Below are 23,789 nucleotides of genomic sequence, written 5' to 3'. Positions count from 1 at the left end.
CATGCTATAATAATACAATACAATTCGGGTTTCATAAAATTAAACAATCAAATTTTAACCATGTTTTATTTTAACAACAACAATTATTACTATGTAAAATGTACATTTAAATTACATACGTAATACATAAAAGCAAAAATCAATCACTTTGTAGACAAAATGCAAGTTCTCAATATATTAACAACCGATTGGCAACTTGTCTATTTGTTCATCATATTGACATAGCTGAGCTTCAATGCCGGATTAACAAATAATTTTTACGGGGCCCTGCACCCAAGCCTAGTAGGGCTCCTGTTGATCATACATACTTTTTTTTGCTGTCTTGATAGTCTAGCAAAAAGTTGACTAATTTGGAGGAGGCCGAGCTAGTGTAACGCTACAGGCCTGCACTGGTTTCATCCGGCATTGCTGAGGTTTGATCACAACTGATGACAACTGCTTACAACTATAGTTTTCTATGGCCACACATTTCATAAGTGAATTCTGTAATGCATCCAATATAATCCAATTACAGGTATTTGTTCAATGAAAGTCAACATAATCAACACATTACAAACTATTAATCTTTACAGTTAAATGCTCGTTATATCACTTAAGACTATAGCTACCGGTATCCCTCACGTCATTGCGGTACACATATGAAATGTGACAAAAATAAAATCCTCTGAATGACACATGGGCATAATTTGTTACATTAAATCTAAACTACAACGAACACAAAATCGTTAACTTATTACGTAGTGAACAAAACCTTATATAATTAAAAATGGCAGCTAGTAATTATTGAGTCTTAGGAACTTTCTGTAAATCACAAGACAAAAATCATTTGGAACAAAATATAATATTCACATTGTCGGCGTAAAGTAGAAACAAGCTTACTAATATATGTACAAATACGAAGTAGGCGCAGGACTCGCTGTGTATACGTAACAACTAAGTTATAATTTGTATGACAACGTTGTATGTAGCACCTCGTGAACACCTGGGTGACTACTCTAGCGCCGGCTGCGCGCAATAACGCTCAGCCGCCCCGGGACACTGGGGAACTGAACCACGTGACGTAATCACCAGCGCCCTACATTATAACGATACCTTGTCGATTTAAAGAGTAAACATCTCATTGTCAATTTCATTTTATAATGTTAATTATCCGGAGCCGAAAATGTGTTCTCATTGATTACAGATGCATCAACAAAACAAGTTACGCTAAACCACTGTTGCAGTTACGCGTCAGACACAGAGCTGCCGTCGAGTGTTTTTGAAACTCACAAAGCAAAAATCGTTTGATTAAAGTTGACCTATAAATCTAACATTCGTGAGGTCACTAGCGCCAGTTTAAATATTAAAAACACCCAACCGCGGCAAAGCAGTCAATCCATACAAAACTGTACGCGAGCGCTCCGCGGTGCTCGTTTTAGATAAGCACATGTTTCGACGATAGCCCAACAAAACTTTTATCTAACGGAAAGCCCAAAATTAGTCGTACCACCATTTCGATACATGTTTTACCGTATAGTGAGTGGTTTTACGTGCTCCCGCTGTCAGATTTAGCTTCACCTACATGTCGTCATCAGACTGGATACTCGTGGTGCGACGTCCACACGGTACAACAAGTGATCGCCGGCGAGTGCGACCACGACTGACACACGCGACTTCCGCTCAGCTGGTATAACGTCCTACCTTATTTACACCATAATTACAAACCTACTTAAAGCGTTACATTTTGTGAATAATTTAATTAATAATACAATAGTTGTTGTAAATGTATTGTTGTATTATTTGGCTAAATCGTCTGCAACGCGTTGCGTGCGTTCATTACATGTTTTTTGCAGACGTCTCCCTAATATGTACACAAAGTTTCCGATACTAAGTCAGGTCTGTGGGAAAATATGCTAATTCAAACTATAAAATTTATACATAACATGATTTGAAACATATATTTGTCGCGAACTAGCGAAAGATACAGAATGTTTCTCATGAATTTATCCGACTCCCACAGAAGGCACGGCGAACTTATGTTGCTGTTTATGTAATTTGCAAAATGATTAAGCCACGGAGTAAATATAGCGGGGCTGACCAGATGCTACTGGGACTACTGTATTTTATTATTTTTGTTCGAAAAAAAAAATCGATTCAGTACATATTCCTGATCCCATTACTAACAAAGCAACGTCCAATTATGGAGAAAAAGCGTACGCAAGACGCAGGAAGCAAGTATTCTGTCCCACAATAGGATTCGCTATTCCCGCCGAGCACAGAACGTGTTGTTCCCTGGACACTCAGTCCGCGAGGAGCCCACAGACACCGAGCGCGGCCGACCTTCATAACAATAAATTAACATTACAATATCGGTATAACGTAGCACCAAACATTCTTTCTCGTGGGCGTTCGAATTCACACCCGCGCGACTTCATACAACATCTAACCTCACCTGGTTATTTTGAGTGATGATTCACTCAAAATAACCATTATCTAAACTATTACTGTCCGTTTTGTAACCGTTCGCATACAGCGGTAGTGTGCACTCGAACGCCGTTAGATCTACATTTCGTCGGGTACACGCGCATACGTCCACAAGCCGACACAAATGACGATTGTACAATCAGAGTGTCATTCATATCGAGTCGTAGCACAACCCTAAGTTACCTATACACTAAATAAGTATCCAGTGACGTGGTGAACAAATAAAGTCAAAGGTATGGGGTGTTGTCGCGGCGACACTGTGGAGACTAGAGAAGCGTGGCTAGCGGGGTCACTGGAAGGGCAGCGCCAGGCTGTACAGCGAGGGTCACCGCCGCGCCTCCGACACGTACACCGACACCGTCGAGTCCTTCGACCCCACGCCCATCGCGCATCTGCACACACACACACATTGTTGTTTACATATTCATATTATTTATTGCATTCCATAATGTACATAAGGTGAAAGATTTAAAAAATATTGTTACTGATATGGACCGTGATAGGCACAGCAAGATAGAAGAGAGGAAGGGATTTAATGTAAGATAGTACGCAGTATTAGTATTTGGTTTATACATAAGTATGTAGATAGCATATATAATATTAATTTGGACATGTAGTATATACATAATTGTGTAGATATATGGTGCCGTGGTTACCTGAGCGGATGGAAGGTGAGGCAGGAGACGGGGCCGATGCGCGCGCCCATGAACCCCTCGTGGAACTTGATGGTGTTCAGCAGGTTGCCCTGCAGGTCGAAGATGCTGATGCTCTGGTTCACTGAACCGCTGTAGTTGACAATGTTTTCATTAATTGAATGTAAACATTTCTGAATGTATTGTTTTATATCGGGTGTTTCGTACCTAATCACATTAAGTTAAATACGTTAATATACTGGTTAATATGTTTTTTTTTTTTACAATGTACATAGAAAATGCGAGAATAATAACATTATTCATGAGTCAATCATTATAAACAGCAAAAATTTTCCCTTGAAAACTGACAGCTATCAATTGATCGAAACATTCGATATTCCTAACTTTATCTCTGCTTTACACATGGTGTTGTAAATTATGAAAACGAAAAATGACTCCTGTGGCCAAACCACTGAATGAATTAAGCAATTTTTTTTTAACAATTCGCCATAGAATATCTTAAAGTATATGTGATACGAAACAGCTGATATAAAAATAATTTGTGACGTGTGAATAGTTACAACGAATGTTATATGTGAAATCGTGTCCATCATTATCCTCCGAGCCTTTTTCCCAACTATGTTGGGGTCGGCTTCCAGTTTAATTGGATTCAGCTGAGTACCAGTGCTTTACAAGCAGCGACTGTCTCTATCAGACCTTCTCAACCCAGTTACCCGAGCAATTCGATACCCCTTGGTTAGCCTGGTGTCAGACTTACTGGCTTCTGTCTACCCGTAACGACTGCCAAGGATGTTCAATGACAGCCGGGACCTACAGTTTAACGTGCCATCCGAAACACAGTCATTGGTGTCTAAGATATACTTAGAAAGTACATACAAACTTAGAAAAGTTGCATTGGTACTTGCCTGATCTGGAATCGAACCCGCGCCCTCATACTTGAGAGGTTGGTTCTTTGCCCACTAGGACACCACGACTTTTCGTGTCCAATAGGTTTATAATATAATAATTGGAATAAGGATGAGATAAATAAAGAACGTATCGGTGGTCGCTCACCAGGCGACGAGGTTGCAGAGCGGGTGCACGTCGATGGCGGCGAGCGGCGCGGGCGCGCGGGCCGAGTGCGCCGTGCGCCACGTGCGCGTGTCCGTGAGGCGCAGCTCGCCGTCCGCCGCGCCCGTCAGCAGCGCGTGCGCGTCGGGCCGCCAGTGCGCCGCCAGCACGGGCGCGGCGTGCGGCGCCAGGCGGTGCGTGGGCCGCGGCGCGCGCTCGTCCCACGCGCGCACGGCGCCGTCGCCGAAGCCCGCCAGCAGCAGCGGCTCGGGCGCCGCGCCGCGCCACAGCGCCGTGGCGGCCGCCTCGCTCTCCGTGTCGATGTCGGCCAGCAGCAGCTCGGCGGCCGCGTCCCACAGGCGCACGCGCGAGCAGCGCCCCGCCAGCGCCAGCGACCGCCGCGCGCCGCTCCAGCGCAGCAGCGTGGGCGGCGGCGGGCCCGCGTACGCGCCGCCGCTACCGCCCCCGCCTACTGCACACACACACACTTATACTCAAGGCCTTACACATTTTTTACTACATACCTCGTATTTACAAATCGTAAAACATTTATGACCACTTCCACCAGTTACTCGTAAAGTCTATGATAACCTGTCAAAACTTTTTGGTTTCACAGGTCAAATGGCAATATCTGTCCAAAAAAAACAAGCAAGCCTTATCTGGCAGATAGCATAAACTATCAAATAATTGACAGAAAATGTATACCAATAAAGTTTTCATTATTCATACAATGAAACCAGTAGTAGTTGTAATCGATGAAACCGGACCTTAATGTTCAAAACCAATTGAGTAAAAATAAATGGTTATCGATAGCAAATATTTGTATAATATGATATGAGCCGATGATGTATGAGTCCCCCGCATGCGGCGACACGCTCTGAACACTCACGTGCGGCGTCGTGCTTGCCGGCGGCGCCCGCATGCCGCTCCTCCGCCGACGCGAACTGCTCCGACACCAGCTGCGCCAGACCTGTCCCCGCCACACAGTCACTATCTCACACCGAACAACACGCTCAATACTAACATACCTATACGCAAAGCTATCGCACATGTAATGTATGCTACCATCTCCCATGTTTATGAATTTTGAATAATGTTCATTCTGTACCAAAACAATAATTCTGTATGTAAGAATGTTTCTTCATCAGGGAGCACTGAGTGCAATCTCCATTCCTACAATACTCTGAGTACTCCTAAAGTGTTAAAGTGTCACTTGCAACAGTTGTCGTCGCAGCAATAAGTCAGTTCGTTGTGGATACGCTACAGAGTCACTGGCAATAACCACGAGTCTTAGCTCGTCCAGTAACGATCGCCTACAAATGTATAATTATGTCTTGTAACGCGTAGACATGCACATGAAATTAACAGAATTTCCCGAACAATGAAATGTTAGTGACATGGGTGTCGTTTTATCATGTTATGTGTGTGTATTAAAAAGGTGATACGTACTGTAGACGGCCTGGCCGGGCGGCGGGCGGTAGTCGGCGGCGGGGCGCACGTCCAGCGCCCGCCACGCCGACACCAGCGCCGGCTCCATGCTGCTGCCCGACGGCCTGCACACAACACGGCATGTCTTATTCTCTCCACCACACATCGATATGGACCTATGCTTTGTACTAGAATACAGTCTACTGAGGTTGCGGAAGTTGACCTTGTTAAAGCGTTCTGATACACATGAAATAAGGTCTTAGTCAGTATGAGTCTGATGCCTTTCATAATATTTTGTTGGGGTCTTAAATCCCAACAATCACCAAAACAAAGAACAGCGGCCGTGGCCGAAATCGGCCTTGGTCATATATTATGAAGAGTTGGTGAGTGCAGAGAGTTTAGTGATACATAAGTCAGTACATAGTTACTGTTGAATTCACGATAAATATTACCCGTCTTACCACAAAAACATTTAAACGTCAGTTTATGCCTTGTCTAAAAAAATGACAAATTATGACGTTGACATATGGTTCATTTTGCAGCCAAAATTTTATTAGACAAGTGTAAAACAGGGTTTTAAGTTTTTGTAGTAAGGCCCTAAATGTTTAAAGTATTTATAGTAAGTTAAAACGATGGTGCCAGTAGCGCGAGTGGTTGCCAGTTCAGCTTCGCCGGCGTGCCCCAGTCCCACATGCTGCAGGCCACATTACCTGTAGACGGCGAGGTTGCCGGTGTGCGAGGCGACGGCGAGCAGCGCGTGGTGGTGCGCGTTGAGGTAGGCGAGCGCCGTGATGCGCCCCCACGCGCGCCGCCACGACCCCACGCACAGCTTGCCGTGCCCCAGTCCCACATGCTGCAGGCCACATTACCTGTAGACGGCGAGGTTGCCGGTGTGCGAGGCGACGGCGAGCAGCGCGTGGTGGTGCGCGTTGAGGTAGGCGAGCGCCGTGATGCGCCCCCACGCGCGCCGCCACGACCCCACGCACAGCTTGCCGTGCCCCAGTCCCACATGCTGCAGGCCACATTACCTGTAGACGGCGAGGTTGCCGGTGTGCGAGGCGACGGCGAGCAGCGCGTGGTGGTGCGCGTTGAGGTAGGCGAGCGCCGTGATGCGCCCCCACGCGCGCCGCCACGACCCCACGCACAGCTTGCCGTGCCCCAGTCCCACATGCTGCAGGCCACATTACCTGTAGACGGCGAGGTTGCCGGTGTGCGAGGCGACGGCGAGCAGCGCGTGGTGGTGCGCGTTGAGGTAGGCGAGCGCCGTGATGCGCCCCCACGCGCGCCGCCACGACCCCACGCACAGCTTGCCGTGCCCCAGTCCCACATGCTGCAGGCCACATTACCTGTAGACGGCGAGGTTGCCGGTGTGCGAGGCGACGGCGAGCAGCGCGTGGTGGTGCGCGTTGAGGTAGGCGAGCGCCGTGATGCGCCCCCACGCGCGCCGCCACGACCCCACGCACAGCTTGCCGTGCCCCAGTCCCACATGCTGCAGGCCACATTACCTGTAGACGGCGAGGTTGCCGGTGTGCGAGGCGACGGCGAGCAGCGCGTGGTGGTGCGCGTTGAGGTAGGCGAGCGCCGTGATGCGCCCCCACGCGCGCCGCCACGACCCCACGCACAGCTTGCCGTGCCCCAGTCCCACATGCTGCAGGCCACATTACCTGTAGACGGCGAGGTTGCCGGTGTGCGAGGCGACGGCGAGCAGCGCGTGGTGGTGCGCGTTGAGGTAGGCGAGCGCCGTGATGCGCCCCCACGCGCGCCGCCACGACCCCACGCACAGCTTGCCGTGCCCCAGTCCCACATGCTGCAGGCCACATTACCTGTAGACGGCGAGGTTGCCGGTGTGCGAGGCGACGGCGAGCAGCGCGTGGTGGTGCGCGTTGAGGTAGGCGAGCGCCGTGATGCGCCCCCACGCGCGCCGCCACGACCCCACGCACAGCTTGCCGTGCCCCAGTCCCACATGCTGCAGGCCACATTACCTGTAGACGGCGAGGTTGCCGGTGTGCGAGGCGACGGCGAGCAGCGCGTGGTGGTGCGCGTTGAGGTAGGCGAGCGCCGTGATGCGCCCCCACGCGCGCCGCCACGACCCCACGCACAGCTTGCCGTGCCCCAGTCCCACATGCTGCAGGCCACATTACCTGTAGACGGCGAGGTTGCCGGTGTGCGAGGCGACGGCGAGCAGCGCGTGGTGGTGCGCGTTGAGGTAGGCGAGCGCCGTGATGCGCCCCCACGCGCGCCGCCACGACCCCACGCACAGCTTGCCGTGCCCCAGTCCCACATGCTGCAGGCCACATTACCTGTAGACGGCGAGGTTGCCGGTGTGCGAGGCGACGGCGAGCAGCGCGTGGTGGTGCGCGTTGAGGTAGGCGAGCGCCGTGATGCGCCCCCACGCGCGCCGCCACGACCCCACGCACAGCTTGCCGTGCCCCAGTCCCACATGCTGCAGGCCACATTACCTGTAGACGGCGAGGTTGCCGGTGTGCGAGGCGACGGCGAGCAGCGCGTGGTGGTGCGCGTTGAGGTAGGCGAGCGCCGTGATGCGCCCCCACGCGCGCCGCCACGACCCCACGCACAGCTTCGCCGCCGTACCCCAGTCCCAGATGCTGCAAACATACCAGTTCAAATTCACATTCAGGTGACGCAAGGTGTTGAAGACAATTTTAAAAGAAGGTATTTAGCCGTAGTCCGATGTACCTATACTATACAATCTCAACATATTATAAAACAGTCGCATTTTCTGTCCCTATATCCCTGTCCCTAAGTCCCTTTGTACGCTTAACGCCGCGTATCGACTGCGCGCGGTAAGCCATCGAACATTGGCTCGCGCGGCAGCTCGAAAACTGTCAATCGCAGGTTTGCCGCGGTCGAACATGGCTCGCGCGGCAGCCGCGCGCTATCGATACGCGGCTTTAATCTTCAAACCTACGCAACCGAATTTCATGCGGTTTCTTTGATCAGATTGAAAGTTTCAAGAGAAGGTTTAATAATGTCCATTAAATAGTGGGCAAATAATGTTAAACCGTCGAAGAAGTCGTGGTGGCCTAGTGGGCAAAGAACCAACCTCTCGAGTATGAGGGCGCGGTTTCGATTCCAGGTCAGGCAAGTACCAATGCAACTTATCTAAGTTTGTATGTACTTTCTAAGTATATCTTAGACACCAATGACTGTGTTTCGGATGGCACGGGTCCCGGCTGTCATTGAACATCCTTGGCAGTCGTTACGGGTAGTCAGAAGCCAGTAAGTCTGACACCAGTCTAACCAAGGGGTATCGGGTTGCCCGGGTAACTGGGTTGAGGAGGTCAGATAGGCAGTCGCTTCTTGTAAAGCACTGGTACTCAGCTGAATCCGGTTAGACTGGAAGCCGACCCCAACATAGTTGGGAAAAGGCTCGGAGGATGAAATAATGTTATACAGTGCGAAGCCGGGGCTGGTCGGTAGTATGTAATAATTTTCCCGTCGGCCTCGAAAGGATAATACAGGCTAGATTCACATGGCTCAATAAAATATCAAACTATCATATTAACAATAATAATGAATTTTAAAATACATGATAATTTTTTCCCTGAAATAACCACAACTTCCCTTAAATTGGGTAAATTAAAAAAAGTTACAGCATCATTTTCGACGGTTTGACGGGCGGCGGATTTTGTTTCACCCTTGTGACCGATGTGTTCCGTCCTTCCCCTGTCGTCCGCGCTCCCTCGTGTTGTGTGTTTTTATTTATTTTAGAGGGTACTTTTTTAAGTTTAGTCCGGATTTGTTAACGCTAATTTAATTAGGTATCGATACTTAACAATACCTTCATGGGACGAACAGTAATTTTTATACATATTGTATAAAGGGCTTTAGAAGGAACATGACGAGCTTCAGTCAGCAAAAGTCTAGACACTCTTGATGGTTTTCTACAAAAAATAACAGTTTAAAAAACTAAAAAATACGCTAGTCATGTATTGTCATCAGAACTTTGAGTGTATGCAAAATTTCATGCTAATTGATGACTGGGAAGTGGGTAAAATTAAGATTCCAAGATTTTCTTACATAGTTAGTTACAAGTGGAGCTTATATAAGCGTGTTAACAAAAAAAGTGTGTGTTACCCGAAGTTGTCCTTGGAGGCGACGGCGGCGTGCTGCTCGTAGGGGTGGAACAGCACGACGGCGGGCGGCAGCGGGCAGCGCGAGTGGAAGGCCTGCGTCTCCAGCCGCGTCACGCGCGCGTTGCGCAGCGCTGCGGGCGACACCAAGTCACTACCGCGCTCCACGAGTCTTAGTCATGACCATGGAGGACTTAATGACTAGCGGAGGTGCCATTACGGAAAATCTAAGAAAGTAGCGCGCCAAAATGCAGGTGTGAGACGAGGAACTGTTACTGTTTTGCCATTACACGACTTCTTTGGACCCAATCTTTTTTTGTAATTCTAAAAATTGTTGCCCCAAAAAATGTCCCAAAGGACCCGGACGTCTAGTTAGTTAATTCGTAACTGATCGTTTTGGCCGTGCCCACCGTGCGTATTTGACTTAGAAGAAGGCGCCTGACCTACCTGCTTTATGGCATCTCCGCTCATGTTTCTTAACTCCATGGTCATAACAAACTCGAGCGGTGTGCGCGGATTTGTGGCAAGAAATGAGTCGACAGTGGACGTGGAGTTTGAGGAACACAAGTATAGTTATCGGCACGAATCTTGAGCTCTGACCTACATCTGCGCAGAAGTAATTTATTGGGTCCCTTTTGTGGTACGAAATGAGGAGCGGGGGCGGGCTAAAGCGCTGATTGGCCCGCAGTGCATCGCGTCATAGTCGTCACTCGGGATTGGTTCTTTGCTAATAAATCACTTCTGCGTAGATGTAGGTCAGAGCTCAAGATTCGTGCCGATAGCTATAAGAGAGAGAAGACCGTAGAGTATATGAGTGTAGTGACCTTTGGCGTCGCGGCGCAGACTGCGGTTGCGCGCGCGGCGCCACACGCGCTCGTGGTGCGCGCGCGACTCGCAGTCCGCGCGCCCCGCGTCGCCCGCGCCCGCGCCCGCCTCGTCCGCCCGCGCGAACGCCGACGCCGCCCACTCCACGAACTGCGTCGTCACTATTGCCTTCTTCGCCGGCTGACCTGCGACACCACGACATCATTATGATGCCAACACGATATTAAAAATAATCCAAAATAAACATTTGTACCGGAAACCAACATCGCGGGCGCTTAACGTGAGCGCTTACATATCTATACTAATATTATAAAGCTGAAGAGTTTGTTTGTTTGAACGCGCTAATCTCAGGAACTACTGGTCCGATTTGAACAATTCTTTCGGTGTTAGATAGCCCATTTATTGAGGAAGGCTATAGGCTACTTTTTATCCGGGTTCGTGCAGAGGTTCCCACGGGATGCGGTTGAAACCGCTGGCAGAAGCTAGTATAAAATATTATTTATAAGAGTCATAAAATAAGCCGACCGTGACATTAGCTGTGAAAAAACTAGGGAGACAATGAAGAGTCATAAACGACCAGTGCCCAGTACACATGAAACAGTCCTCACTAGAATTAGACGAGGTGGAGTCCCGGTCCCGCAGGTCGCGCTCGCGGTTGCCCACCGAGTCCTCCGAGATGGTGTGCGGCAGACCCGCCTTGCCGCGGCGACTGCCTGTAGATACATGCAACATTATTTGTTAATTAACACTAAACAAAAACATCTGAAAACCAGTATTTTGACGCAGTAAAGTTGCCGTGATATTTAAGTACATATACCACCTTATTATAAAACGTAGTTTAAAAAGGGTATAATTTAGGCGATAACCAAAAATATTTTTAAGACTCTAAGCTGAGGCACCAAATAAAATAAACAACTCCAAAAAAAATAAGTTGACTTTATTAAAAGGGCACTAAAGTATATAATATTATGATCCAAAAAAAATAAAATAACATCAGAAAAATCGCAAATCTCGCACAAATATTATTTTTGGTTCCCAAAATGGATTAATGGTCACCAAATTCTATCCAACTAAAAGATTAATATTACTACCAAATCAAAGTTAGTGACGAAAACGAATCGCTGCAAAACCGACTCCACGTAGTCTTGTCTGCCCTACCCCTAGAGTGCAATTCAAAACCGCGTAGGCGCAGAGGGGCGAGGCGGCCTGCGAGCTGAGGCGCAGGTAGTTTAGCAGCAGCAGCTTCGGCTTGCTGACCGGCTCTGCCGGCCAGCCTCAGCCGCGGCGGTGAGCGTGAAAACCATCTGCGACGATAAGCTCGCATGGGACCGCCGGAGCCCCGCAGCGCCGGAGCCGTGACAGAAGCCATGCTTGCTGCATGTTTCGTGCTTACATTTTACTATTGAGTTACACACAAATTCATATAACAATAAATAAGCGACGTACGTTTGGGAACCCCAGTATATTAATTGGTATTTGGGAAATATTCTAGCGATCGTTAGCTTTTTTAGTCTAACAAAAATGACCAAATTAGGAGTCATGGTATTACATAATTGGTAACATCTAAGTAGTGACGATATATAATATTTGGTCTAAAGTGTATTTTAAAGGCGTCCATATATTTTTTTAGTAGTCAATAATACGAAAAAATGGTTTTACCTAATAATATTTTTGGAAACGTTATTTTTGACCATTTATCCATTTTGGTAACCGTTTAGAATTTTTTTGGTAGTAAAATAGGTACTTTTTTGGGTGGTGTTTAAACACAAGCCGTTTAAAAAAAGTTCCAGCTTTTGTACCATCTTTAAACCACCGTCCCGAACAAAATCAGCGGACTAAATCTATTACTCAAGCGGGTACTTCTTAAAACCACGTTTAAATTAAGGTGGATTCAATTATGTACATATTTTCAAATATTAAAAAAAAATTGTTGCCATGATTGTTGTGTATGATATATGTGTGTGTTTGTATTTTTAGAGTCCTCTAGTTGCCTGAAATAAAGGAATAAATAAATAAATGATTATTGTGGTACCGGAGGGCAGTGTCCGCGTGTGTTCGTGGTGCGCGAGCGGCGAGCTGCGCGTGTTGGGCGAGGGCGGCAGCGACGTCGGCTCCTTGCTGCCGCTGCGGGACAGCTCCAGCTCGCGCCCCACGCTGTCCACCTGTCACACACACCACATTACTTTACTATGCACATCTCAATGTGTATAAACATGATAGTATAGTCGAATTTCACAACTAAACATTTTTTTTTCTTAGCCCGTACTGTCCCACTGCTGGGCAAAGGCTTCCCCATTTTGCCTCCTCACACCTCTCGATCTTTTGCGACCTCCCACCAATCAGGATTCTAGGCATCCAGGTCATCCCGCCATCTCTTTCGGGGCCTACCCCGCCTGCAATGACCATCCTGTGGTAGCCACTGGGTGACTATGTTGGCCCATCCCAACTAAACATTACATACATAAATATCAAGCTATGACTTTTTAAACCCGAGCAAAAACTAACTATAGGTAAAGAACTACAGATAAACATAAGGCGATACCTGGTTAGCGATGTAGTTGATGATGTCGTTGGCCATCTGCGAGATCTGCGGGTGCGGCTCGCGCGCCATCGCCGTCAGGATGTTCCACAGCTTCATGTACACCGACCCGAAACCTGACCAAACGTCACACAACTATACATATTTATTGTACCACTATACATTCTTCTCAATAGGGTAGTGTCCAGGGTCGAAATAATGAAATAATATTTAGTCCGCTGTTTAGATAATCAAAAAATATCGGATACGTATTTTTTCTTTTTTTAATTAAACATAAAATGACAAAGATACAACGCTTCAAAAATTAGGAGTGGGGGCCTTTTACGTCACAGAGTCCTGAAAATTGTAGCACTTTATGACATCACACTCAACTTTAATACGCTATATCTTAATAAGTTCTGATCCAATTTAAAAAAGAAAAAATATGTATCACTTAATTTTGGACAATCTATAAGACAGACTAATTATATTTTTTTAGGAAACTAGCCTATTGTCTACAAACACGGTGGTGTGACCGGTTGTCAGATTTTCCGGTTGAAATACTGTCAAAAGTTGTTCAAACGACAGCCACAACACGGACCGCGCCTAATGTTGATCAACCTTATGATCAATCGATCCGTGAGGCTGTCACTAAGCCACACCATTTGACTAAACCATAATTAAGGTCAAAAATGTTGAAAGAATTTTTGATACAAATGTACATTAAATAAGTAGTGTTTAAAATAATACTGTCGTATTACAAAAGCCTTTAAACGTCTGTTGAACAAAAATACAGATTATGAATTTATGACGTTGAAATAGGGTCCGTTTTGCAGTCTCACTTTTTTTAGACAAGTTTTGAACAGATGTTTAAGTTGTAGTAGTTAGGCAGTGGTTACCGATGGATGGCAGCGAGAGCGCGGCGGCGTTGCGCGCGAGCGCGTGCGAGTGTGCGGCCGGCGCCCGCGCCTCCGACAGCGCGTCCCAGCCCTGGTCCACGCGCCCGCCGCGACCCGCCTCGCTGCAACACGACAACTACGGTTACATCGCTATATGTACACAGAAGTAATAAAGCGCTAGGACGTGTTTCGTATTTCTATACTGTTGTTATCATCATATTAACATACACAGCATTGGTCATTTGTTAGTAAAGAATGAAATAAACTTAGATTCTTTGATTACCGGTCGCTCTTGCGCAGTCGCTCCTGTATGTAGACGGCGATGAAGTGCTGCTCGAAGGTGAGCACCATCCACTGCGCGGCGGCCAGCAGCTCCTGGCGCACGAGCGGGGAGGCGTCGAGCGGCAGCCGCGCCGCCAGCGCCACGCCCACCTGCTGGTCCAGCGCGTTGGCGTGCTCCGTGCGCGCGCCGCCGCCCGCCACGAACGTGCCCAGCGCGAAGGCGGCGGCGGCGCGCAGCTCCGGCGCGGGCGCGCCCAGCAGCGGCGCCAGCTTCTCGTGCGCCAGGTCCCGCACGCCCGCCCAGCGCGCCGCGTCGAACCCGCGCCACAGCCGGCCCAGGCACACGCACGCCCACTGCGCCAGCCGCGCGCCGCCCTCCAGCTGCTCCAGGCAGATCGAGATCATCGACCCCTGCACGCGACACACAGTTACAGATACACACACAGAAACACATTGTTACAGATCAAACCCTACACACAGTTTATAATTATCAGTTTATATTCATTTATAATCACTCAGATTATAGTGTGCATTAGTTTTAAAAAAATCTGTTATATATTTATAGTATGTAATTTTTTTTTATAAATAGATATACATTCATATAGATAATTATATGTATGAGGTTATAAGTATCGTTATGTATGATTTATTTTTATGGACCCTTACTTGCCTAAAATAAAGAAATTAATAAATAAAATAATCAACTACAGCAGGCTCAGTGCAAAAAGTACCTGTAACGCGGCTTCCTGTCCTGCAGGGTAGTTGTCCACGATACCAGCTAGAACATACGCCGCTAACGTTCTGTGTTCACTCTGCAACAATCATTACCAATTAACATAATGATACAATCGTTTAACATTGTAATCTTGAATGAACGCACTTACATCGACTGTTGGATCTTGTAAGACCGCTAAGAAATATTTGTGTCCCTTCGCATTGACCAGGTCCACTTGACAGCTCTATAACAAACATATTGCACATTGTCACATATATGTTACAAGGGTGAAAGAAGTACTTTAGCCTGGTAAATTCATATAACATGACAATCACACTTGGACTACAAGAATATCAGGTAGAAATTTATCAGACTATATTGCAGGATAGTAGTTGGTGATAATTACGGGATCGACGGCGATGATCTTGGCCCAGATATAGACCATGGAGGCGCGCAGGTCGGGCGCGGAGGCCTGCAGCAGCTTGAGCATGTAGGGGAAGATGCCCACCGCCAGCACCGCCCGCGCCGCCCACGCGCCCAGCGCCAGGAAGCGGCACAGCAGCCGCAGCGCCCGCACGCGGTGCAGCGTGCTCAGCAGCACCTGCAGCACCATCGGCAGCTGCGCCGGCATGGGCCGCCATCCGCACCCTGACCACACACACATGCTTACATACAAGTCGAGCGTATTTTACGAGAGAATTTCAAAATAAATAATTGCGGCAAGTAAATATTTTTAAATATAAATGACGTATTTATTTTGTAAATAACTTTATAAGGAAAATAGTAAAACTGTATTTAATACCTATGAAATCAACAACAAGTTTAAAATAGCTTTTATCTATGGTTAATTGTATCGATAAGAGTATTTAATGGCCAAATTACGCAGAACTAAGGCTGTATACAGAAAGAAAGCTGGTAGCCAGTACCGATCTACCAGCGCTTATTGACGACGTAAAGCAAGCAGATTGAAGCAACGTGAAGCAAATGTCGGATCGGCAAACGTAGTGTAGGACGTCCTCAGGCACGGTGGAGTGATGATTTGCGCAAGACGGCTGGCAGGAGCTGGATGCGAGAAGCCGAAAATCGATCTCAGTGGCGTGCACTTGGAGACGCCTATATCCAGCAGTGGACTGCGATAGGCTGATGATGATGATGATGATGATGACGCAAATGTTACTGTTACACTGGTACGTGTAGCTGAGCTGACTCACACTTGCCGAGGTCGAGCCAGACTTGGAAGGCGGTGAGCTGGTCGCGGAAGAAGGGCGAGTGCGTGTAGTCGGCGGGCGGGGCCTGCGGCGCGGGCCGCAGCAGGCGCGGCAGCTGCGCCAGCGCCAGGTCCAGCGTGTGCTCCCACGCCGCCCACAGCGGGTGCGCCGCCAGCGACGGCAGCGCCGGCAGCGACACCGGCGTGCAGTTGTACGACCTAACCACAAATACTTACTGATAAAAACACAATACTCACGAATTCATTACATTTAAATAGCCAGACTTTTGTTCTTCACCCATACAATATTTAATTATGATTTTATTTATTTTTAATCATGTTTGTAATGCTGTTGCTGTGCCAATAAATAAATAAATCTGTACCATATACACATTCCCTCAGTTTACGTGGAGTTAAAGCGCTATCTTATATTAGGCTGAGTAAGAGACTCTATTTCCAGTTTATTCCATAAAGTAAACTAAACAAAGAAACCGCTGACACATAAAGACAAAAAACAAAATGGGCACTAACACAGTACCGCTTTTTAAAGCTACTGTTGGTACCTCATGATCCTGTCAGCGAGCAGGAAGTTCCTGCAGAGCGAGGCAGTAAGCAGGTCTGCGCGGAACAGCTGCTGGAACAGCTCGGGCGGCAGCGAGCTCCACGCGATGGTGTCCGTGATGGCCGTGAAGATCCAGTTCAGCTCGCCCAGCATCGTGCGCCGGTCCGTCACCTGTCCCGGAATCCTGACAAACATGGGCATATTATTGACCATAAACTATTTTTTAGTTACTTCACAAATATGTACATGTTAGTTCTTTATGAGTTTTCAGCATTGTTTGCAAAGTTTAGTAGAAAAACAATATTATTCCTAGCATGAGGGTGGAGAAAAGGGTTTACCTCCTCCACACTAGCTTATTTTTAAGTAACAAATAAAGTTTGTTAGTGTTATAAATATCTCTTTCTGCATGGATGATATATGTATGTAATTGCACAATGTAGGTACATACTTGTCAATAAGATCGTGCACGTCGCTGGGAGCAACGCGGGTCCGCTCGCGCAGCACGAACCACTTCATGGCCATCTTGACGGGCGTGGTGAGGCAGGCCGTGAACAGGTCGGCCGGCAGCTCGGGGTTCATGGGCAGGCTCTGTCCCGCCGCGCAGGCCGCCAGCTGGATGCAGTTCTTGTACGACACAGCCGGCCCTACAGCCGCACCTTCCTCCGACTTTGAGTTCATTTGGGCCTGGAAGAGGGATTCGGTTTAGACCCATATGTTTAATTGGCTGTACAAACACAAATCTTCTCTGTAGAATACTTTGGAGTCATCGGATGAACTTCAATTTGTGAGTCAGCGTTTATTGTACAGAGAAAACTAGTCAGACTGGAATAAAATACATAATGACACAAAGCTGAAGGCCTTTCAATTCTAAAGTCCGCCGTCTTCAGAATCTTGTCGTTTATTTTAGCTAAATGTTTTAAGCTGCGCAATGGTCATACGTTAAGTAGTCAACAATAAAGCTTGTGATCCAAGAGGAAGCCTGTCATACCTCGTACTCTCGCTCGTGCTGCTCGGCGAACTGCTTGAAGTTGTCGACGATGACGCCGGCGTTGGAGCAGTCGTACACGTAGAGCGACGGCGCGCCCATCCACGTCTGCAGGTCGTACATCGACAGCGGGATGTACTGGGTGTACGCCTGACAGGGAAACAAGCGATATGGAAAAAGGAACAGGAATTACATTTTTGGTTTTATTTGTAAGGTCAAAGATTGTTGCTTGTCCAGGCTCGGGCTACTCTACTCCTTGCATCCTCCTAGCAGCATCAGCGGTAGCCAGTGTATACATAAGTTGAAGAACTTATTTGTAACTAGTTATTAAGTAATTGGGGGAACACAGCAATCAGTTCCTATGTATTTGTGTTTAATGTAAGTGATCTGTGTATCCTCTGTTGGAAATCCAAATAAAATAAAAAAACTGTGCAGGCCAGTGAGCTACAATGGTGATTAGACTGACCCTATTGAAGACCCATATCTCGCCCTGCGTGGTGGGCTTGGGCACGCCGTGTCCGTTGTAGTGGAACAGTACGCGCTCATCCTTCGCGTTGCGCCGCAGCGAGCAGCATAGCTTCTTCACCTACAACCAACCATAACTTAGTATTTACATCACTTATGAAAACTTCCGAAACATCACTTTTAAGGCATCAAAAGTCTCATGTTCAGGAATAATATAAGACCTCAGGTACGCAAACGTGTGTACTTTGAAGCGTTTTTTCGGAGATTTTGTTCTAGATCCTAAAAATTTTGCGCTTGGCTAAGCTATGTTACATCTATACTTTTTTTAGATTCTGTTATTTAGTGCAGTGCAGTCTCTATTGTAAATACTTATTCCAAGTTGTTAGTATTTGTAAGTTTGGACATTCATATTACTCATTTTCTCTTGCCATTTATTGCGAATTATATTATGATTTGTAAAAAAATACGAATAATGAATCGATTTGATAAAAATTTCGACTATAGTTCACAGGATTACAAGTATAAAGTATGCGCGGGCGTTGTACGCGACATGTATCTCAAGGGCGAGCTCGTAAAAAGGTCAGCGGCACCGCCCTAAACTAATTATTAGCGTAATTTACGCGCACGCCTAGTGACGACACGCTCATTTGTGGAGTGATGAAATACGCTCAATTAAATTCACACATATCATGAATTTGTGTTTACAATCCTTTTTGGGAGAGAAACAATTCAAAGTAAGTATCTGCAGTAGATTAGGTGCAGGGTTCCAATTTATGTTATATGAGGTTTTCATCTTTTTACAGTATTTCTGTGTTACTACGTTAGTCCTGGTATTAAAATATTCCTTCCTTCCGTGAAGGTGGTGAAAGCATAGTTACCTCATCGCTGGTGGGGTCGAGGCTCTGCTTGTACCGCGCGCGGGGCTGCCAGCGCTCGTACTGCGACTGCAGCGCGTGCCCGATGCTCTCCAGAGCCTTGCTCGGAGACAGCGACTGTGGGTCTGCCAACAACCACAACTTATACTTACCATATAACAAGCATTTGGTAGATACACAGGCATTAGAACAACATCCACGAGTCATTGTGGTTCATTCATTCTAGATTATGGAGGACAGCTCTCTGTCATAAAAATTGCTTTTTAGCAGCTAACATGATTCGAAAAATAAGTTATCATTGTTAGGTATGTGTACATACTTATTCGTTTTTGAAATGTCATCGTATCGCTTAGCTACTGTGAGGTTATCATTCCAAGTAGCCTTATTATAATCGTCTCAGAACTCGAGAGTACCAATCTTATCTACATTGATTTTACCTCACTGTTATGTTGGTTTGTTCCTATCTTTATGCCACATTGTAATAAAATACTCAAATAATCCAACATTCAAAAAAGAAATCTTTTAATACATATCTAAGCATAGGAACTAATTATAATATTTATTACTGGCGGGCTAACACAGCTTTTCCTGCATTATCTAAAAATACTGTCATTTATATTACACATGCTAATAAAAGAAACATTTTCATCGTTATTGCGTTCTCATTACGCGCTATTATTGACGGGAAATCAACTGTTCGCTATATTGTCTGGAGTTTGACCTCAAATCACTCGACGCAGCTGAGTCATCACTTAGCGGGAAGTTGGCCGAATTTTTTGCAACGCACTATGTATATTCTGCATAGCGCGAGAACATCGCTTTTATGTTTTGAAAGCTCTACGAACGCAAATTAAACTGTTCGTGATATGTTTATATTTTATAAAAATAATTGCGTTCTTGAAAAGTATCGTAGATTTGGTTCATCTTCTTACTACATCCTAGGGGCTGAGGAATGAAGAAATAGGTAGCAATTTATATTGAAACACCGGCGAAATCTATTGAAATTAAATATCCTTAGTATCCATAGGTAGTAACGACACTCGAAGCCTACTTTACGTGTGCGACACGGAATGTAAATAAATTAAGCCATAAAAACATTTATTAAATTCGCAAGGGCCGGGGTGGACGAACCTACAGCACGCTTTACACCACCGGATCACGCGATAACTACGTGCTCACATTTTAATTAACTACCTGAACTTGTTTCCTACAGAAATGGGGTCGTTTAACCTTGAAAAGTGTTGTCATTTGGGTGGTTTATGTGGGAATGCATTGCATCATATTGTTTAATATGCGCGGCGCGACTTAGGACCGAAATAGGCATGCATGAGCACTAGGCAAGTCCGTGATTCACGACGCCGAACAGACCGCAAACAGCGGCGACCGTGAATCATGCGCGCACTGCAGGTGATCCTAATCAACATCATTACTGCACTACTGTACATGACTTGCGGAAATTGTCAACTTCTAGCATATCCTGTAATGAGGAAGTAAGGAAAGCAGATGGTTAAGAAAATAAGTCTGATGACTGCTGTTTTGTAACTTTAAATACATTGATACATGCAGTTCCACCCACGTCTCGAGTGAACTACCTACTTCTCGCACCTGGATAACGTAAAAATAGCCTATATTCTTTTTTAGGCTGTAGCGTGACTATCTTTATATTTGTATAATGAAAAATTTTGTTGGATTTAGCAGTTTTGGGGTGAGAACACAGGTGCAACACACAGACACACATTTTTAAAGTACAAAGTAAGGAGCTATCCTTACTTTATATTGATAAACTAAATTAAAAAAACTTAATTTGGCAGTGTGGAGTGGTACAAGCAAGCCATAGATATCAAAACTGCTTCATCATGCCAGCTTTTTTGATATCCTAGATAGTGTAAAGTATGAGTGACTGTGTTATTTAGGAAAAAAAAACACGACTCATTTATTTTCCAAAAATGTGGATTTAATAATATTTAAGAATACATATCAAACATACCAATCCAGCATTCTAGTCGAGCGCAGGGCTGAGTCTTCACTACATCGGGGGGGTCCACGCCAACGTTGAGGCAGAGCACCAGAGCCACGCAGTGGGTCTTGTACTGTACACATACAACCAATATGCAATCAGTATATAAGCTTTTACATAAGAAATTAAGGTGTTTTTAATTTAAAGTTGAAAATGCTCATTCCTTTTTAAAGAGAACTATTTCCAATTAAAAAATGTATTGGGAATAAATACTATGAAAGAATGTTGTAGCTCAAGTTCTTTGTTTAATATAAATACACCTTTACCATACACAATATCACAGCTTGCTATGTTAGTCAGTGCCCAGCTCAATAGGCAAATAGACATGGTCTATTCTCATGTCCCCATCTTCTTATGCTTATATTTAGTACTAAAGTTTGTAAATACATATAATTTAAAACTCTGGAATAAAACTTAATATTATATAATATAAAACTTTTTATTCTAACTCTGCAGCAGAGACCCAGCTGGATGAACTTTCTTAAAAAATAATATTAATGTACCTTTGTATTTGAATGTTCTATTTTACTTTCTCCTTTTCTCCGTAACTATGAACATAAACTGTTATACATACTTAAGTCTTATAAGAGGAGAATAACCTTCCCACTATGCAACATGCTCACATTTAATGATTACTTAAGTCACTCCTTAGTGACAGAATGTCATACAAATCCTTCACTAAGGAATGGCTTAAGTAATCATTAAATGTCTCTGAGTGGGGAGGTAAGTTTTAATTAAATTATTAAGAATATGAAATTATAGTTAATTGAAACAAGGTATAAATAAAAGTAAAAATCATCATAGTATTGACTCAATGTAAGAGGTTTGTGAAATTGGAATTAAGTTAGAAGTTTATTCATAAAATTTAATTTATTACAGCTTTTTGGAACATTGCTAAAAATAAATCTAAATCTTAACAATTATTGCTCATGAATATAGTGTGCCATTGTGGCACCTGTAAATTGTTATCAATACAGTTACAGTTACTGCCTTTTTATCGTCCCTCTGCTGGGCACAGGCCTCCTCTCACATGGAGAAGGAATTATCAATAGCTTGTACAATAATTATAAAGTTGAGGTTGTTTAAATCTTCTTTAGGTAATGTGAAACAAATCTATTATCAGTGTGAGTTTATCTAAAACAATTAATTGATGGCCCTAAGCCAAGAATTTTCAAGGAGGATTATTTTAGTCAATAGTGTAATAATAGTCTGTTGATAAACAATACATTAACATTGTATGTTTTGCTGTCATATTTTATTTTTATTTATATTTTCAAGAAATTGATAACAGCTCACTCACTAATAATGACGAGTAACTCATTGTAAGATGTTCTCGATCAGAGTAATGTTTATGAGTACAAAACACTATCTAAGGCAGTGTAGCATGTTCTGTAAAAACAAACTTGATTTTTCGTAATCGACTTGTGCAGTGCTAACGACGCATTCATTCAATCAACCATGTGCGTTTGTTTTCATCGCATTTACGTTACACTCAGCTACGCAGTAGCGTACACACATGTTATCAATTGAAAGTCACTTTCCTACCTTCTCTTTGACCCTCCACGTATGCTCTACGCGCTCGGCGCCCTTTATAGGCTCAAGGTGCCGAGGTTTATCAAAACTCAGAGGTAAATCCCAGTCGTCTACGTCCGAAGAAGTATCACTGTCACCCTGACCACTGTTTTTCTCCTCATCTTTGACCGCGAGATAAGGAGGCATTTCTGTCATTTTCACACAGCACTTTGTCACAAATTTGTCAATTTTTACCGCTTAACGGACACAAACGATAAAGGAAAACATTTTCAAAACCTCACAGAATCATGTGCGCGTCCATTTTTCCACCACATGGGAATAAACAATAAATTAAATTTCGTTTCACGCTAGTGTACTACCTGCTGCATTGGCGCACAGTAATTGGATTTAAGTATGTTGACATAATATATAAAGATTATTCACGAGTGACGAATACGATTTAAGACATTTTTTTACTCTTTTATTTGCACCTGATTCGAGATATTTAAGCAATATTTCTTATCACTGAATTTTCGCGAAAAGGAATGTCATTTGACCGCGTTCAGTCAAGGTAATATTATCTGTAATAGTTAAGTGCGAACTTTATTTTTATTTTAAATGTTGTTTTTTAATTAGTTTTGCCTCTTCTTTCATCCCTCCTTTTAAAGTTATGTATAGTACGTACATATTTGATTAATTCGAGCGCTCTAAATTTCGCTGATGGGCGCGAAAATTAAAAACTTTAACTGTAACTGGGCTAATTATAAAGCCATGGCGCATGGTGGCCCTTACTTGTTTGCCTTCATGCCTTGGCATACCTATAATTGAGTAATACTTGTATGGCTCTTCCGCTTCAGTAAAATAAAACCATAATATACTACATGAACTCAACCCAAGTTGGTAGCACTTCCTTTATCTATTAATCTGTAGGTAGGGTACCCCTGCGCAACTAACGGGAATTCCCCCTTATTGCCATCGTTCGAACTAGCCGTAAAACCTGAATACGAAATAGGATTCAAATTTTTTTGACTATCACAAATTTACTACAAAAGCTTTGACTGTTCTGTTCCAGCTGTTTTATCGTCCCACTCCTGGGCACAGGCCTTGTCTCAAACGGAGAAGGATTGAGCGTGGTGATTAACCACGCTTGCACAATGCGGGTTGGTGATTTCAGACTATATAGTCCAGGTATCTTCGAGATGTTTACCTTTTTATCAGCCATTGGTGTCTAAGGTATTT

The 23,789-nt window shown here is 45.1% G+C and overlaps 1 protein-coding gene across 1 annotated transcript; it reads right to left on the bottom strand.

Annotated features, from left to right (window-relative positions):
- Positions 1–52: 52 nt before the first annotated feature.
- LOC124633165 (regulatory-associated protein of mTOR) lies at positions 53–23,189 on the bottom strand. Its single transcript, XM_047168301.1, has 24 exons — positions 22,584–23,189; positions 21,009–21,111; positions 19,025–19,146; positions 18,148–18,267; positions 17,685–17,831; positions 17,145–17,380; positions 16,698–16,880; positions 16,139–16,353; positions 15,334–15,575; positions 15,097–15,171; positions 14,944–15,024; positions 14,214–14,623; positions 13,931–14,052; positions 13,056–13,168; positions 12,546–12,675; positions 11,122–11,226; positions 10,513–10,698; positions 9,693–9,822; positions 8,054–8,200; positions 5,616–5,719; positions 5,056–5,136; positions 4,170–4,638; positions 3,120–3,248; positions 53–2,855 (listed from the first exon to the last, which is right to left on the bottom strand). The coding sequence occupies exons 1-24, from the start codon at positions 22,764–22,766 to the stop codon at positions 2,789–2,791; spliced, it is 3,900 nt and encodes a 1,299-aa protein (XP_047024257.1). The 5' UTR covers positions 22,767–23,189; the 3' UTR covers positions 53–2,788.
- Positions 23,190–23,789: the final 600 nt, after the last annotated feature.

The sequence above is a fragment of the Helicoverpa zea genome, chromosome 9 (genome assembly GCF_022581195.2).
Source record: "Helicoverpa zea isolate HzStark_Cry1AcR chromosome 9, ilHelZeax1.1, whole genome shotgun sequence".
Classification (NCBI taxonomy): Eukaryota; Metazoa; Arthropoda; class Insecta; order Lepidoptera; family Noctuidae; genus Helicoverpa; species Helicoverpa zea.
This window is presented reverse-complemented; position numbering and strand designations above follow the sequence as displayed.

Excerpts from the sequence above, each read along its gene's own strand:
- LOC124633165 (XM_047168301.1), bottom strand. The coding sequence starts at position 22,766 with ATGACAGAAATGCCTCCTTATCTCGCGGTCAAAGATGAGGAGAAAAAC. Across the intron at positions 17,381-17,684 it reads AGCACGAGCGAGAGTACGAG|GCCCAAATGAACTCAAAGTC; the intron begins GTATGACAGGCT and ends TCCCTCTTCCAG. Across the intron at positions 5,137-5,615 it reads GCCCGGCCAGGCCGTCTACA|GTCTGGCGCAGCTGGTGTCG; the intron begins GTACGTATCACC and ends TGGCGGGGACAG.